This window comes from Schistocerca serialis, chromosome 9 (genome assembly GCF_023864345.2).
Source record: "Schistocerca serialis cubense isolate TAMUIC-IGC-003099 chromosome 9, iqSchSeri2.2, whole genome shotgun sequence".
Lineage (NCBI taxonomy): Eukaryota > Metazoa > Arthropoda > Insecta > Orthoptera > Acrididae > Schistocerca > Schistocerca serialis.
The window spans coordinates 20,785,063-20,802,636 of NC_064646.1; the positions used below are offsets into that span (position 1 = coordinate 20,785,063).

The window sequence follows — 17,574 nt, forward strand, 5'->3', positions numbered from 1 at the left end:
TGGTGTAGCAAATAACTGGCTTCAGTCATACCTGACAGAGAGGAAACAGAAAGTAGTCTTAGATAAGTCAGACAATTTGTGTGGTGGAATGATTTCATCGGAATGGAGAGACATAAATTGTGGAGTTCCACAGGGCTCTATTCTTGGTCCTTTACTGTTCCTGTTATTTATAAATGATTTACCTTATTCTTCAATGATTCAGTGCAATTTTACCATCTTTGCAGATGATACTAACATAATGGTTAATGGTCTTAAATGTGAAAATGTTCAAGAGTCTGTTAATACTATTCTTATAGATTTAATGAAATGGTTTACTGCAAATGGTCTTTCACTTAACCTGAGTAAGACTAATTATATTCAGTTCACCCCAACTGCCAAAACTGAGGAAGAAATGACTGTTAAATATGCCACACAGGTCATAGAAAGAGTGGAAGTAACAAAGTTTCTAGGCGTGAAGATTGACTGTAGAGTAAACTGGTCCCATCACATTTTAGATCTTTACAAGAGACTCAGCTCTTCAGTTTTTGCAATGCGAATCATCTCTGTCAGTGCAAACTTAAGCATTAAAAAAGCTGCATACTATGGTTACTTCCATTCTTTGATGGCATATGGAATTATTTTCTGGGGAAATCAACCTCTTGCAAAGAAAATATTCATTGCTCAGAAGCGTGTTGTAAGAGTGATGTCTGGTGTAGATCCTAGATGCAGCTGCAGAAGCCTATTCCGGAATCTGGGAATTCTTACAACTACTTCTCAATATATATACTCACTTATGTGTTTCATAAGTAAAAACACTGATTTATACAAATGTAACAGTGAATACCATCAGTATAACACAAGGAGGAAACATGATTTCCACACTGAAGGTAAAAATTTGAAGATTGTGCAGAAGGGTGTACAGTCCTCTGGTATAAAGATATTTAATGCTCTTCCTCCAGAAATCAAATGTGAAATTGCCAAAAAATCTACATTTAAAGAGCTTCTGAGGCAATTTCTTTTAGCCATGTCATTTTACAGTTTGGAAGAGTTTATGAAACACAGTGAGAAATGGCCTTAAAATAAGATGTATTATCATATAAATTGAACATTAAGCTGAACATTCTTGTCACATATGTAACTCTTTTAGTGTTAACTGCTTATATTTAACAGTCTGGGTTATATGACCTTTTCAGGTTTAATTTACTTTGTTTTATACCTGTAATCTGTAGGTCTAAGGATTCTCATTCCATTATATTGTGTTATGGATCATTGTAGTGGTTAAGTAACTTTATATTCTTTACCTGTAAACATAGTGTACAAGTACTTGTCATTGACAATGTAAAAATTGACACACACTACATCCATGTGAAATTGTCACAGTTGGATCCATGGTGTAAGAAATAAATAAATAAATAAATAAATAGTGGATACTTTTCTGTAAAATAGAAACTGAACGATAACCAAAATAATTTATTATAATACATATACGTATTGTGTGCAGAAGGTTCTACAAATGGCTAAAATATGAAAGCCTACAATTTAGGAAACTTGTTAGCATGAGTGACTATAACTAAGAAAGACTTTTAAAAAATTAAGTAAATTATGTATTGAGTTAAATAATTGTTATCAATAAAACTCACAATAAGGTAGAATTCAACATACACTAAAATAAAGTACTCGTTTAAGTCAAACATGAAAATATTATGTGCACACACACACACACACACACACACACACACACACACACACACACACACACATATGCAAAGAATGATATGTTTACTAAAATAAAATATTCTGCATTGTAAAAAATGTTCTCTTTTCCTTTAAAGGAATGCGGTCGTTTGAGGATTTCTTTTCCATGTCAGTCTACTGTCATGACCGTATCAACCCATACATGTATGCTTATGCATTATCAATTGCCATGATAAATAGAAAGGACACACAAAATCTACCTCTACCACCACTATCTGAAGTGTTTCCAGACAGATTCATGGACAGTGCAGTTTATGCACGGTGTCGAAGAGAAGCTAATGTTGTTGGTGAAGGAAGCAGGGTAAGCTATACAAAGAACACGTAAAAATAGCAGTATATTATGTCAAATTGATAACAACTTGTATTATTACTTCTCATTAGTAACTATGAACTATGAATGATGCACATTTAAGAGAAAATTTGCAGTGCTAAAGATGTAAGTCGACTTTGACAATGTTCTGACATAATTTTAATTCTCATTTGCACAGCTAACTGGTGTGTCTATATTTGTTAGATACTAGCTTTCACCTGAGCAATATTGTTTGGTGCTTGATCTCATTTCACATAATCAGAAGTTGTTGCTGTGTTACAAAATGTCAGAAACAGTTTTTGGACTAGTTTTATTTTGTCCGGCTGGTATTTTTCAAACAAGCATACTGATTTCAAAGTGGATGCTATGTGTGTATTTGTGTCACAAAAATGATAAAGTCCTTATATCATGTAAAATGCTACATTCATTGATGCACACTGTGGGGAAGAAGACAGAATAACTGGAATTTATATGATTATGATGAGTTCAGATTGAAGGATGCAAAAGAGCGCTTTTACAGCATAGATCACAACTCATATGTCATGTCATATACTTATCAGTTTGCATATGTTTCTCATCAATATCTGACAGATTTCAAGAAGAAAGAACTAACTAGCCTCTAGTGTGTGCCTCTTTACTTTTCTTTTCCTTGCTTTACACATTAGGGGGCAATTTTTCAGTAAGCAATAAACCAATCTGTTCAGGTATGATTGCAACAGAAAAAGAATGACATTCAATAACATACTGCTATATTTTATGACTATATTCTGAAGAATCAATGAATATATGCTTCAGAACAAGTGTAAAATCTTTAATTTTTATAATGTTAATTACTCTTTTAGAGACCAATTGTGATTCCTCGTGACTACACAGCTTCTGATCTGGAAATAGAACATCGTATTGCATACTTCAGAGAAGACATGGGTGTTAATCTGATGCACTGGCAGTGGCATCTGGTCTATCCAAACACTGGATCAATCGATCTCGTAAATAAAAATCGCCGTGGTGAACTTTTTTTCTATTTCCATCATCAAGTTCTTGCAAGGTATGTACTGTTCACTTTTGAAAATGAACATAAGTAATGATTATTAGCAATATATTTAACATAACTGTTAAATTAATTACTTTTCACCATGATTGTTTTGGGACAAGGTTAACAGAAGTAACATTTTTTAGCCAAAATAAGTTGCTACAGAGTATGAGGTAACGCCTTTCCTACATGGGATGAAAGCTAAAGTAATGTTTATAACTGTAAATTACACATCCATGACAGACAGCTTGGAAGCATTTGATGATAGCGTATCTGTAAAACATTTGGTGATAACCTAATTGTTTCAGCATAAATTAGTATGGTACTTACAGAGAATTTCTGCATATTTCTAGTACAGTAACAGAGAGATTAATTCCCATAAGTTGTTCAATATAACAGCAAAATCATCCCACTCACACTGTTTCTGTAAAATGTACTGCATATCAGCCTGTTTCTGAGAAACAAAGTTTTCTTCACATGACAGTTGATAGCCACTATGATCATTTGTTTACTACCTACATAAGATTTGTTCAGCATATGTGTTTTGTTTTATGACAGTAATCATATTCAAATGTGCCGAGGAAAAGGAAAAATTTGACAGAAAAATTCTTTTTGAGCATTTTAGCAGCAACAATCATTCATGAGGCAAATGGTGTTCAGTTGGATCTGTCTGGTATTTATAGAATAAATGTTTACCAGTACATCAGTTGTTACTTTCATACCAGTTAAAACAACATTGTCACTGAACCATACGTATTACACAAATGATAAGTTCCACAATGGACCACATAACATTTTTAATAGTTTCAGATTGACTAACAAAATAGCAAGTTCTCACCAATCAATCTCATTTGTGGTTGCTTCCAAAAAAATTCAGTTTTTATTACAGTGTTTTTCTTTGTGTCTTTTTAATTTCAGTCATTTAAAAAAGTTGGTACCATAGAAAACTTTACATGGCCAGGATATTCATGCCTGAAGCGTTTCTGATTCCTTTCAAATCAATTACACATGTGCATTGTACTCAGCTGACATTTTGCCATGCAAGCAGTATGCAAATTTCATTTCGAAGTGTGTTGTGTTGCATACTTCATATTCCTTTTGGAACTTATTAAATAATCAACACGGTTCTGGAATCTTTTATCTGGTTGGAAATTGAACACAATAGCCTATTACACATAATTAATTGTTTAGTCCTTCCTAGGCTGTTACTCTCTGGATGATGTGTAGCTCGACTCTGCTCTGTGTCATCACTACAAAGTGCATGAAGGATTTTGCTCAATGAACAAATTTCAGTAATTTTGTTGTTCCTATACTAACATAGATAGCACTCAAAACAAAAGGACTGAAAGCCCAGCCTAAGACAATGAACTTGCATTCAAGAGTTGTACTCAATCTGGTGATTCAGATTTAGATTTTCTGTGGTTTTCCTAAATTTTTTAAGCCGAATTGTTACAAGGTAGTTTAATTGAAAAAGAACATGTCTGATTTCCTTGCACAGCTTTAATCTATACTCTACTCCCTGTCTAATACTCTCATCATCAGTAAAACACTATCTTTTTATTCCATAGAGCTACAAACAACACTGAATGGTGTGATAGATTACTTGAATGGATTTGTTTTAAGGTTTCAAAAGGGTATTTGAGATGCTAAAAATATGGTTCAGTATTTCCAGATGTGAGTAATAAAGGTGTGTTTTATCACGGTTGATCAGCAGACTGTTGTGAATACAAGTATATAAGGTAAAGGAGATCTGTTTCTGGGTGATTCTGGTTGGATAGTTCCAGTTTGTCAGAGTGTTGACAAGACAGTCAGAATACGAAAGAGAGAGAGCTTGTATCTCTAGACGTGATTCCTGCAGGTGACCAGATCACTTAGGAGGGCCCTTTGGTGTGCAGTGGGTGGTAGCTGTTGTGTGGATGATTCGTTAGTGATGTGATTTAATGTCAAGAGAGATTCTTATAAAGCCATCATTGAGGTGAAATCTGGCTTGGTGAACTGAGGATCACCACGGAAGGAGGAGGTTGTTTGTCCTTGCCCTGATCCCCGATCACAAAGGTGGTCTCAGCAATTATGAAACAGTTGAGTGTTTTAGGACTCTGTCTACAAATAATTTTTGAAGATGACCAAAGGAAAATTTGGCATTGGACATGTATGAGATGTCCATGGCAGCATTGCAAATTTGTTTGTTAGTGATGTCTTCAAAGTGGAAGTATTTATGTGTGAGAATGTGGTCACACTTACCAGAAAAAGTTGTGGGTTTGGTGATAGTCAAGTATTAAAAAGGCAGCCTTCCTTGAGGCCAGGTGTAGGAATGTTGAAGTAGCAGGAACTGGTGTAGCCAGTGACTATAAAAGGTGTTGGCACATTGATGTAGAGAGTATTTCACTGTGGGTGTAATAGGCAGTTACAGTGAATGTCCCTGATGGTATGGTTTAGGGACCTTGGAATGCATGTGGAATGTAAAAGTCTGAGGAATTATGCAGAGTCTTTGTCTGCAAGGAGAATGACTAAGATTGTATTTGTTTGATGGTAGTGAATGGTATTTGTTTATTGTTTGCACTAAGGAATTTACACTACTGCAATGACATTAAATGTTTTTTTCTTATTCTTCACATGTCTTTATTTCATCCTTACAGATACAATTTTGAGCGATTATCCAACAAACTTGGTCGTGTGAAGCGTTTGCTGAACTGGCGTGAACCTGTAGAGGAGGGATACTTTCCAAAGCTGGATAATGTTGTCTCTAGTAGAGTTTGGCCACAGCGTCATTCAGGTGCTTTCCTAAGGGTAAGAGATTCCTCTTCCATATGGTTCCAGAGCAACGTTGTCATTATTTTTCACAGATGAGTTTGTGTTTTTATGGTATATGCATAAGAACTTTAAGAAACTTCTGACATAAAAGATAGATTTACAAATGTCCATATTGCTTTTAAGAACCCAGATTCCAGCACAAAATCTTGATGGTTCATTTAGTCATCCTGATCAGTAGCTGCAAGTAATAGTTTTGATTAAAAAACACAACATCTGACAAGGTTGATGTCATCTTCCAAAATACTGAACAGAATAATGCGACTGTCAACTCACAGGACACACACCAATATATCATCTGCCAGTCACACTAGGGAAAGTTCAGAAATCACAAGTTATAAGGTTTTTAAATTTTATATGAATAAATATTGTAAAATTAATAACTTACGGCATCCTGAGATGAACAACATTCAGCATATTTAAAACTGTAATGCTTTTACTTGTGGTATTACCCTGTGATCTTAAACTTAATTAAATCTATTATTAAACTACAAGTAGTCATTTTTATTTAAATATTATTTATGTACACATTAAATTATCTATAGCTGTTTGCTCCCCCACACCTTGTCCATTATACAGTTTCATTCAGCCAATATTAGTTAATGTTATAGTGGTGTTTGCAAAACAGTTATGTGAAGAACGTAATTCTTCCATAACAGCATGAGCAACATTTGTGAGGAGCTGACTAAATATTATTTTCAATTCAGATATATATCTAAATTTATGTGACTGGATAAAGATATCAAGAGTTTTCATTCTTCATGCAGGATGTAAATCGAGTACTCCAGCGACTTAAAGTTGACATCCAGGACATGGAAAGGTGGCGTGACCGGCTGTACGAGGCCATCCACAGTGGAGCTATTATAAATGTAAGTATTAAAATTATGGAAATTCTAGGATCAAAATGATTATCAAACAAGGGATAAGGCAACTGCCATCTATAGCTGACTGATGCTTGTTACATAGACAAGTGTAAGGAAACAATGTCACTAGCTTCTCAGCTATAACTGTTTTCCATTTTAAGTATACAAACACTCTTTCTCTCTCTCTCTCTCTCTCTCTCTCTCTCTCTCTCTCTCTTTCTCTCTCTCTCAGATTCATTTTCAATACACCTGAGGAAACCAAAGTACATTCTGTCGAGATTGACGGTAGAAAACTCTTGGAGTTGATCAACTTGTCAATGATACATAAAGATGTCTTCTACAGTGTGGATAGGGACCAGTGGACAGGGGCCAGTGAGGTCTCAGGGTGTTGTACCGATCCCCCTAACCAAGAAGTTAGATGTGCTGTCTTTCACTGAAACTGGGCTAGTGAGATTCACTTCACATCTTTTGGGAAACCTGTTTTGGCAGGCATCAGGAGGAGGCAAACACGAAAGTTAGGGATCTACTAATCATCATCAGTTAGAACTTACAGCAAATGCTGGCACCCTTTAGGGTAATAGCAGCAAGAATCTTGAAATGACACCAGTATGTATGCCTGGGGGCCTCACTTCAGCTTGTTGAAGAGGCTATTCAGACAGCCATTGAGGGAACAGGGTGCAACCAATTGCAGATTGTAGTACACATTGGAACAAATTTTGCCTGTCATCTGGGTTCTGAGGTCATTCTTGGGTTGTAACACTGACTGTCTGAGAAGGTTGAGAAAGCCAGCCTTGAGCATAGAGTTTCAACAAAGCTCACAATTTCAGCATTGTTCCCAGAACTGGTCATGGCCCTTTGGTTCTGAGTCAAGTGGAAGGACTGAACCAGAGATTCTGTGACAAGCTAAGCTGCAACTTCCTGGAATTGTTCCATAGGGTTGACAACTGTAGGGCTGCCACAAATTGGTCAGGTGTGCACTATACATCAGAGGCTGCTACTCAAATAGCTGTGTGTGGGTTGCACAGAAGGCTTTTTTAGATTAGGCAACTCTCCATCCAATGCGGATAATGATAGTTGTAGGAAACTCCGAAGTATAAGTTTAAGATCGAAAGACACGCCTCCAACAGGTAAGAGTATTAAAATCCTAATTGTAAACTGCTGAAGCACTCACAGAAAAGTGCCAGAGTTTGAAGTGTTAATGAAAAGCAGTGAAGCTCACATAATGCTAGGTACAGAAAGCTGTTGAAAAGTGAAATTTATAGTAGTGACATTTTTTAGGAAAATTTAAGTGTATATCAAAAGGATAGGCAAATGGAAAATGGAGGTGGTGTATTTGTTGCAGTAGACAAGAAATTCAAATCCACTGAGACAGAAATTGAAGCTGCATGTGAGATTGTTTGGGCAAGACTCAGTATCAGTGTTAATCATAAAATGATTATTGGATCCTTCTATAGCCCACCAGACTCATCTCCTGATGCAACTGAAAGCTTTAGAGAGAACCTCAGTTCATTTGTACATAAGTTCCCCACTCATACTGTAATTATCAATGGAGACTTAAATCATCCAACAATTAATTGGGAAAATTACAGTTTTGTTAGTGGTTGGCTGATAAGACATTCTGTGAAACTTTACTAAATGCCTTCTCTGAAAATTACCTAGAACAGATAGAACCTCTCTCATAATGGAAAGGATTGGATCTAATGGCAACAAATAGACCTCACTTCTTTGAGGATGTCCGCATCGAAACTGGTATCAGTGACTATGAAGGGCAGTTGTGGCAACAGTGATGACCCAAGCAGAGAGATATATATGAGCAGTAAACTACATAAAAAATCAGTAGTGTCAAATCTCAATGAGGAACATGAAACTTTCAGCACAGTCCAGGAGCATGTACAGGAACTTTGGCTCAGATTTAAAAGAATATTTGACCATGCACTGGAAAGATATGTAACCAGTAGGAAGTTCGTAATGGGAGGGACCCTCCATGGTGAACAGTCACTCTAAGGAAATTTCTAAGGAAGCAGAGATTACTGCATAATAGGTGTAAAACAAAGCATGGGGCTATAGATAGGGAGATGTGAATGAAATTGGTTTGGCTGTCAAAAGATCAATGCCTGATCCCTTCGGTGACTACCATAGCAGAATATTGTCAAGTGATCTTTCACAGAACCCAAAGAAATTGAGGTCATATGTAAAGGCCATTATTAGCACCAAAGTTAGTGTCCAGTCCCTAGTGAATGAGGTAGGAATTGAAAAAGAGGATAGAAAATCAAAAGCTGAAATGCTTAACTCCATTTTCAAATGTTCCTTTACAAAGGAAAACTGAGGAGAATTGCCCCAATTTAATCCTTGTACCACTGAAAACATGAATAAAATAAGTATTAGTGTCACTGATATTGAGAAACAACTGAAATTGTTAAAATTGAACAAAGCTCCAGACTCTGATGGAATCCCTGTCGGATCCTGTACTGAATTTTTGGCTGAGTTAGCCCCTCTGCTAACTATAATCTACCATAGAACCCTCAAACAAAAAATGGGGCCCAGTTCTTGGAAAAAGGCACAATTCACACCTGTCTACAAGGAGGATAGTAGAAGTGATCCACAAAACTGCTGTCCAATATTGTTGACATCAATTTGTTGTAAAATCTTGGAACATATTCTGAGCTCAAACATAATGAGGTATCTTGAACAGAGTTACCTTCTCAATGCTTACAAATCACTCATGCAACTGATTCTAAAATATTGCTCAAGTGTGTGGGATCCGTATCAGATAGGACTAACAGGGGATATTGAATATATACAGAGAAGGGCAGCACAAATGCTCACATTTTTGTTTAATCCAGGGGACAGTGTCACAGAGATACTGAAGGAACTAAACTGGAAGACTCTTGAAGATAAGTATAAACTATCTGAAAAAGTCTGTTAACAAAGTTTCAAGAACTGGCTTTATATGATTACTCTACGAATATACTGCAACCCCCTACATGTTGCTCTCATAGGAATTGAGAGGATAATAATTACTGTATGCACAGAGGCATTCAAACTAATTTCTTCCTGCTCTCCATATGTGAATGGAACAGGAAGAAACCCTAATAATGGTACAATGGGATGTACCCTCTGCCATGCATCTCATTGTGGTTTGCAGAGTATAGATGTAGATGCAGAAGATTATCAGAAAGATATGTACATCAGCTCATAAGGAAACTTCATCCAAATAAAGATAGTTAAAAAATTTGTACTAATATTTTTGAATATACTTTCTGTCTTATGCAAAAAATACACTGTTTTTCTTCACATCCAAATATGTTATGCATTATTGTGGCATCTATTGCATTACTTTATGGTAGAGTAGGCACATTACAGAGTTGTAATTTACCAGGATATCCTGACAGCATATTGTGTTCCTCATTTTACCTCTGACATTGGAGGAATCCAACTTAGCCAAGATATTATGTAGCATCCTCTACAAATGGAAAATTGAAATTTGTACTGCATTTTTATGCAAACTTTAACTCTGTAATGTGTCCCTGTAGCATACAATAATTCAACAGAATAACTAGTGTGCCCATTGATGATACTACAAAAATGGCAAAACATGATTAGTAAGAAGAAGATAAAACTGTGTTTTTGCATGACATATACCTGCTCTTGAAAAATATTTATATGTTTATACAGGAAAAACTGTGAGTAGCCTATAGTTACAGTTATTCAAGATCACCGTCTTCTTGCTGAGATATAAGGGTCTGTTAGTGTCACAGGGAGGAAAAAACTCAGACTTTCAGAATAGTGGTACTAGAGCATATGCAGAAGAGGGAGAGCAAAATATGTGCAAGCATTTTAAATGTCAACACAGGAAAGTCATTCAGGACCACAGCTCAAGGTAGAATGAACTGGAAGTTAACCATGGAGTGTAAAAGTAGAATTGGTACTGAATGAAGATGAACTCGACATCTTCTTTTCAGCCAGCAGAAAACTTAAGGATGCTTATGAAAGTTAACAGATTTATGAAATTTCAAAAGAGTCCGACCCTTTACCCTATTTTGTTTGACAAAGTAATCCCCATTATAAAAACTAGTGAATATCAAAACATTTTGCATTATTTTCTCAGAATACTACCCTCTGGCCAGAAGACAAGAATTTTTCTATTATTACATAATTGAATTTTTGTGTTTTGATGTACCCTACAAATTTTCTTTTATGGTTGATTGCATCCAATAGTGCATGAGCGTAGTGGAAGGGTCAGAGCATCACACAGTTTCATATAAAAACAGAATTTTATGAAAATTGAAGGTGGAGGCGGGAGAAAGGGAAGGGAAGGGACTATTGATATCAGCTGCATCACGACTTTATGCATAATGAGTGACAATGAGTGAAAATTTGTGCTCGACAGGGTTTTGAGCACTGGATCTCTTCCTTACTAACCAGTTGCCTTAACCACTGTGTCACCCGGACACAGTGTTTATCAGAGCTGCGCAGACTTTCATACCACACCTCTTAGCCTACCCACATTCCCACATAGTGCCACCTATCCAAAATACCTTTCCATGCCTTCCATGCTTGCTACTTTGAGATTACCACAGGAGATTGGATGTAACTGTGCATATGCACTGAAGGTGGTGGATTTATTTTCCATGAAGACGAATCAGTTATATATAAACGCATGGTGTCTGTTCTTTCGGACATGTCCAAAAGAACAGACACCACATATTCATATATGATAGAATTTTGTGTTTATGAAAACTGAAAAATGAAATTTATAGAAAAACAAGGAAGGGAGATTGGGTTTAATGTCTCATCGACATGAAGGTCGTTAGAGCCAAACCACAAGCTTAGATTGTGCCAAGGGTGGGGAAGGATATCAACTGTGCCCTTTTAAACAAACCATCCCGGCATTTGCCTCAAGCAATTTAGGGAAATCACAGAAAACCTAAATCTGGATGGCCAGACATGGGTTTCAACTGTCACCCTCCTGAATGCAAGTCCTGTGTGCTAACCACTGTGCCACACCACTTGGTAAAATTTATGGATGTAACATGCTAACAGAATGTTGTATTTGAACCTGCTGTTCACATGTATTAATTTCAGGCTTAAGTATTCATACTAAAAATTCCTAGAGAGTAATACCAAAGAATAAACAGAGGTAAAGAAGCAGAATATATGACAGAGTTTAGCAAGAATGTAATGATATTAATGAAAAGATGAAAAGCTGATATTCTGTAAGACTCAACTGGCAAAAAATGAGACAGTTTGAAAAGAAGAGCTAATAATAGGTAGAAAATTATTCAAACTTAGAATAAGTGTATCTTTTTATAGAGTGGACAAGATGTAATTGAGTAATTGAAATAAATGCATCACAAAAAGGATAGAATGAAGAATATTGTTCAACGTCATGACAGTGATAAGTCATTAGAGATAAAGGACAAATTCAGATTGTCGAAGGGTGTCAGCATTGTCCTTTTCAAAGCAACAATTGCATAATATGCCTTCAGTCACTTACCGAAATACCGTAGAGAACCCAAGTCTGGTTGGCCAGATGGAGATTTCAAACACTATCATCCTGAATTTGAGTCCTATGTCATGTCACCCAGTATCACAAAACAGGGGCAGCTAGGAAAAGGGAGGGCAGTACAATATAGTGAAAGATCTGTCTTTAGTTTCATCTCTCCTTGCAATTCACATTAGACAAGTATCCTTAATGATTTTGCTTAATAGCTTTTTTTCAATTAATAGTGTTTTATCTCCTCTAATCACTTGTTCAGAAACATCTGGCACAGAAGGAGAGAGATATATTTGTCTCTTCTCTTTTACTGTGCAGCCACTGCCACTTTTCAAGCCAGTAAATTGATTTTTCATCCACCTGTACTCGCTCCTCCATCTCTCTTTCTCTCTCTCTCTCTCTCTCTCTCTCTCTCTCTCTCTCACTCACTCACTCTCTCTCTCTCTCACACACACACAGACACACACACACACACATGCGTCTTTTACTGAAAAGTGAAGGAAAGTTGCTACTTACCATATAGCAGAGATGCTGAGCTGCAGATAGGCACAACAAAAAGACTCACACAATTAAAGCTTTCAGCCATTAAGGCCTTCATCTACAATAGACTCACATATGCGCACGCATGACCACACACACACACACACACAAATGCAACTCACACACACGACTGCAGTCTCAGGCAACTGAAACCACACTGCGAACAGCAAGACCAGTGCATGATGAGAATGGGGACTGTGTGGTGATGGGGAGGAATAGTAAGGTGGGGGTGGTGGCCAGTGAAGGGCTGTAGGTTAGGCAGAGGACACAGGAGTGGGGGGGGGGGGGGGGGTGGAAGTAGCGGAAAAGGAGAGAAATAAAAAGACTGGGTGTGGTGGTGGAATGACGGCTGTGTAGTGCTGGAATGGGAACAGGGAAGGGGCTGGATGGGTGAGGACAGTGACTAATGAAGGTTGAGGCCAGGAGTGTTATGAGAAAGTAGGATGTATTGCAGGGAAATTTCCCACCTGCACAATTCAGAAAAGCTGGTGCTGGTGGGAAGGATCTATATGGCTCAGGCTGTGAAGCAGTAATTAAAATGAAGGCTATCATGTCTGGCAGCATGTTCAGCAACAGGGTTGTCCACTTTCTTCTCGGTCACAGTTTGTCAGTGGCCATTCATGTGGACAGACAGCTTGTTGGTTGTCATGCCCACATAGAATGCAACACAGTGGTTGCAGCTTAGCTTGTAGACCACATGACTGGTTTCACAGGTAGCCCTGTCTTTGATGGGAGAGGTGGTGGTGGGAGGATGTATGGGACAGCTCTTGCATCTAGGTCTATTGCAGGGGTATGAGCCATGAGGTAAGGAATTGGAAGCAGGGGTTGTGTAAGGATGGATGAGTATATTGAGTAGGTTCAGCGGACGGTGGAATACCACTGTGGGAGGGGTGGGAAGATAGTCGGCAGGACATTTTTCATTTCAGAGCACAACGAGAGGTAATCAAAACCCTGGCGGAGAATGTAATTCAGTTGCTCCAGTCCTAGCTGGTACTGAGTTACGAGAGGAATGCTCCTCTGTGGCCGTATGGTGGGACTTTGGGAGATGGTGGGAGACTGGAAAGATAAAGATAAGGCACGGGAGATTTGATTACTGAGAAAAGATTTGATTACTGAGAAAAGACAATCCTATAATAAAGTGGAAGAATATAAACAATATTTTTTGTAATATTTGTGGCAATTTTAAAAAATTTTGTTTCAATATTTTATCTTAGTTAAAAACATTTTACCATAATACAGAATGGTTTCTCCATTTTTAATTATTTGTTTTTTATTGTCTTCACATGTTATCAAAATCTCATGATCAGTCTAAGCAAGACATTGATAACATATTATTTCAGTCATTAATCCTGACAGTACTACTAGTTAATTTTGTAGCAATTACAACAGATAAGCTAAATCTATTAACATTTTGTGTAGTCAGTATTTATTTTTCTTCTTTTTTTTAACCTTTCATTTTAGTCAAGAAATGAAATAGTTCAGTTGACAGAATTCGAAGGCATTGACATCCTTGGTAACCTGCTTGAAGCAAGTGCACTTTCTCTTAATCCAAACTACTATGGTGACCTTCACAATTTTGGACATGTGTTGATGGGCTATTGCCACGATCCTGATGGGAGACATCTGGTGAGTAATGTTCTATGTTGTAACTGTGAGCCGCCAAGGCAAGTGACTCATTAAATAATAGTTACATGAAACATGTGTAGAAAAAAGAAAGATATATGTCACTTTGTGTGTGTGTGTGTGTGTGTGTGTGTGTGTGTGTGTGTGTGTGTGAAAAGTGTGGCAGTATTTGAAAGGCAGGTGGGGTAGGTGAAAAACTCTGTTAACCATGGAAGGAATCACTAACAGATAAAATACACTGAAATCAGATATGGAAGAGAAGGATTCTCCAATAAAGTGGTGGAAAGACAAAATGACTTTTGTACAGACGAACTGATGACGTAATTGAATTTTATGTTTGAAATCTTGAACTTTGACATACCTAGTTAAGAAATAATTTTGACTTACCAAAGCTAAATATCAATTACAAAAATATATAATCAAAAAAGACAAGCATGTACCGTAAACAGTAGTAATGCAAGAAAGTGATTTTCCAGTGTTGTATCTATGACGAATTGTCAGCAACCAAATGAAAAGAAAAATACAGAAAAGCAATATAGATGTGATATTAAATTATGAGACTCTTAAAGTTCTTGAATAACAGTGTATGCTGACACATTAAAGATGACTTCAATAACAGTTCCATATGAATGAATATGTGGCAAAAAAATTTAGCTTAGAATAAATGAAAGAGAGACAAAGCAAAATGAAAACTCATCATTAATAATGTCATTTAGAAACTAGCATCATACAGTTTGGTCAGAGAAAGTAAGATATGTTTTGAAAATACAAATATAAAAATATATCACTGGCGGTGGACAATTTCTTCTGTTAAAGAAACTGACTGGAGCTATTTTATGAAGTCAGACTAAGGAGTGAGGGAATTGTATCAAAAGACTGTAAGTTATCCAACAAGGCTTGAAGTCCAGGATTGATATACAAAACATTTTGATCATAAAACTATCCCTATCTTGCAGAGGCAACATGAATTAATGTTACACAGCAAAGTGAAAACACAGGCACTCTTTACTGTAAATTAAGTGTAGAAAGAGAGGGAGCATCTGAGGATAACACCATTGTCAAACAGCATCTAGCACACAACAAATAATTCTGGCAAGAAGAAAAATCTGCATATGGGAATCAGCCACCGACCAAAACTGTACTAGACCATTAAACAATGGATGTAGTATCAGAAGTATTGTTATCTAGACATGACAGAAAGCCACTATTGAGTGTATAATCTTCATAGCTTATTTTGGTATATCACTTTTATTATTAGTCAATCCCTAAATAATAATAATTGTTATTTGCTCATAATAACTGCGCCGTGTTGGACATTGTCATTTTTGTACATTTACACTTATACCATAAATATAAGCTGTACATACAAAAAGTTGCACATTTGGTACTGTATCTTCAAATGAATATTTACATTGCTAATGTACTGATCCTCACTATATAAAAAAATACCACCATAGATAATCTAGTTGAGATATCTGATACCGATTCCAGTGTGGATGGAGTCCAGTATTCATGTTTATGTTGTGCTAGGCACTCTACCTGCGGTCTGCACTGCATCATGCACTCTATCCGTTGTATGCGCCAACCAATAGTAGTGACTGTGGTGCTTTTTTCTAGCCGCAGTAGTTCTGAGCATTGTGCACATACTTTGTGGTTATCATCCATTGTTAATCTTGCTGTATGATGTCCAAGTTGCACTAGTAATTTTACCTTCTGACAGTTTCCATTTAAGCCCTCTTGTGATCTAGGAAGTTCCATTACTGTGGTGTGGTGTGTCAGGCATTCCGCCCAAGGGCTGTGTTTGCCAGGAGTGGCTGCAGTGTTATTTTCAGGCTGATGGTGTCCAGATTGCCACTCTAGACTTGGCAGAACATTCTTGGGGTTGGGTCTATTGTCTGAGGTACTATTTCAAGTACATCTTTTATTATATGTACTGGACAGTTGTATCCTACTACATCTTTATACTTGTGTCCCCTGGAGTCTTGATGTTGCCTTGATTGCATCTACACAAGTATGAAGGTGTAGTTAGAGAAAACAGCCAAGTACATGTAATAAAGGAGACACGTGAAATAGTACCTTAGACAATAGACCCAATGTCTGAGGACTTTCTGCTGAGTCTTGTGTGGCAATCAGAACACCATTGGCCTGAAAATAACACTGCAGCTGCTCCTGGTGGGCACAAACATTGGACAGAATGCCTGACACAGCATACCATGGTAACAGAACATGCTAGATCACAGGAGGGCTTAAATGATGTCAGTTGGAATGAATAATAACCACAAAAGTATGCACATAGCATTCAGAACTGCTGTAGCCAGGTGAAAGCACTACAGTCGTTGCTACTGGTCAATGCGTACCATGGGTAGAGTTCAAGATGTGGCACGAACCACAGATAGAGCACTTAGCACAACATAGACATATATATCACACTCGTTCCACACTGGAACTAGTATAAGACCACACCTGAAGAAAATTGCAAGTCATACAGTTGAAATATCATGCAACAAAACTGTGTTGACCTAAAGATAAGAGTGTTGGTTTATTCTGGTAATTGTCACTTGTTGTAAATAAATGTATATCTTGCGGAAGCCTTTTTTTTAAAGGATTTTGGAATTCCCAGTACACTTACTTATTACTGACAGTAAAAATCTGTTTCAGCTGAGCAATTATACACACAATCAGAATACAGGACACAAAAATAATTTTTATGTAGATTGTGTCCTCCTAGTCTATGGTTCAGAGTTGAGTGATGTAGTCTGATGCAAAGTTTCACATCTAACATAAAGCAAGAAACTGGGAATCCCAACCATTTCAAAAAGAAAATAAAAAATATACCTCATTAACTACACTTTCTACAAATTATCAGAATATCTGGACTCAAAAATTGAAAAGTTGTGTTATTTATGTCGCCTAGTAACAGTGTTCATTGTAAAGCTGCATGACAAGTATGAGGGGGAGTCAAATGAAAAATTAAAAGTTTAATTAAAAAATCAAAGTTTCTTGCCATTGTTCTGTAAGTACACAGTACTGTTAGCATAAGTTCACAGTACTGTTAGCAGTAATGTAAGGAATGCCCTACAGGTGGCAACATATTACAGACAACCAACATGGGCACAATACCAGTTCAGAATGGCTGCCCCACTTCCAACATGCACCAAGGAAGGACAGT

The 17,574-nt window shown here is 37.0% G+C and overlaps 1 protein-coding gene across 12 annotated transcripts in view; it reads left to right on the forward strand.

Moving 5' to 3' along the window:
* The window catches only part of LOC126419156 (phenoloxidase 2-like), an 87,937-nt gene that overhangs the window by 48,206 nt on the left and 22,157 nt on the right, over positions 1-17,574 (forward strand). For all 12 annotated transcript variants that reach the window (XM_050086271.1, XM_050086273.1, XM_050086277.1 and 9 more), the window contains 5 exons: positions 1,812-2,035; positions 2,887-3,089; positions 5,711-5,861; positions 6,650-6,751; positions 14,244-14,408. In XM_050086271.1, coding sequence (XP_049942228.1) covers positions 1,812-2,035; positions 2,887-3,089; positions 5,711-5,861; positions 6,650-6,751; positions 14,244-14,408 — 845 coding nt within the window. The remainder of the gene's footprint in view (positions 1-1,811; positions 2,036-2,886; positions 3,090-5,710; positions 5,862-6,649; positions 6,752-14,243; positions 14,409-17,574) is intronic.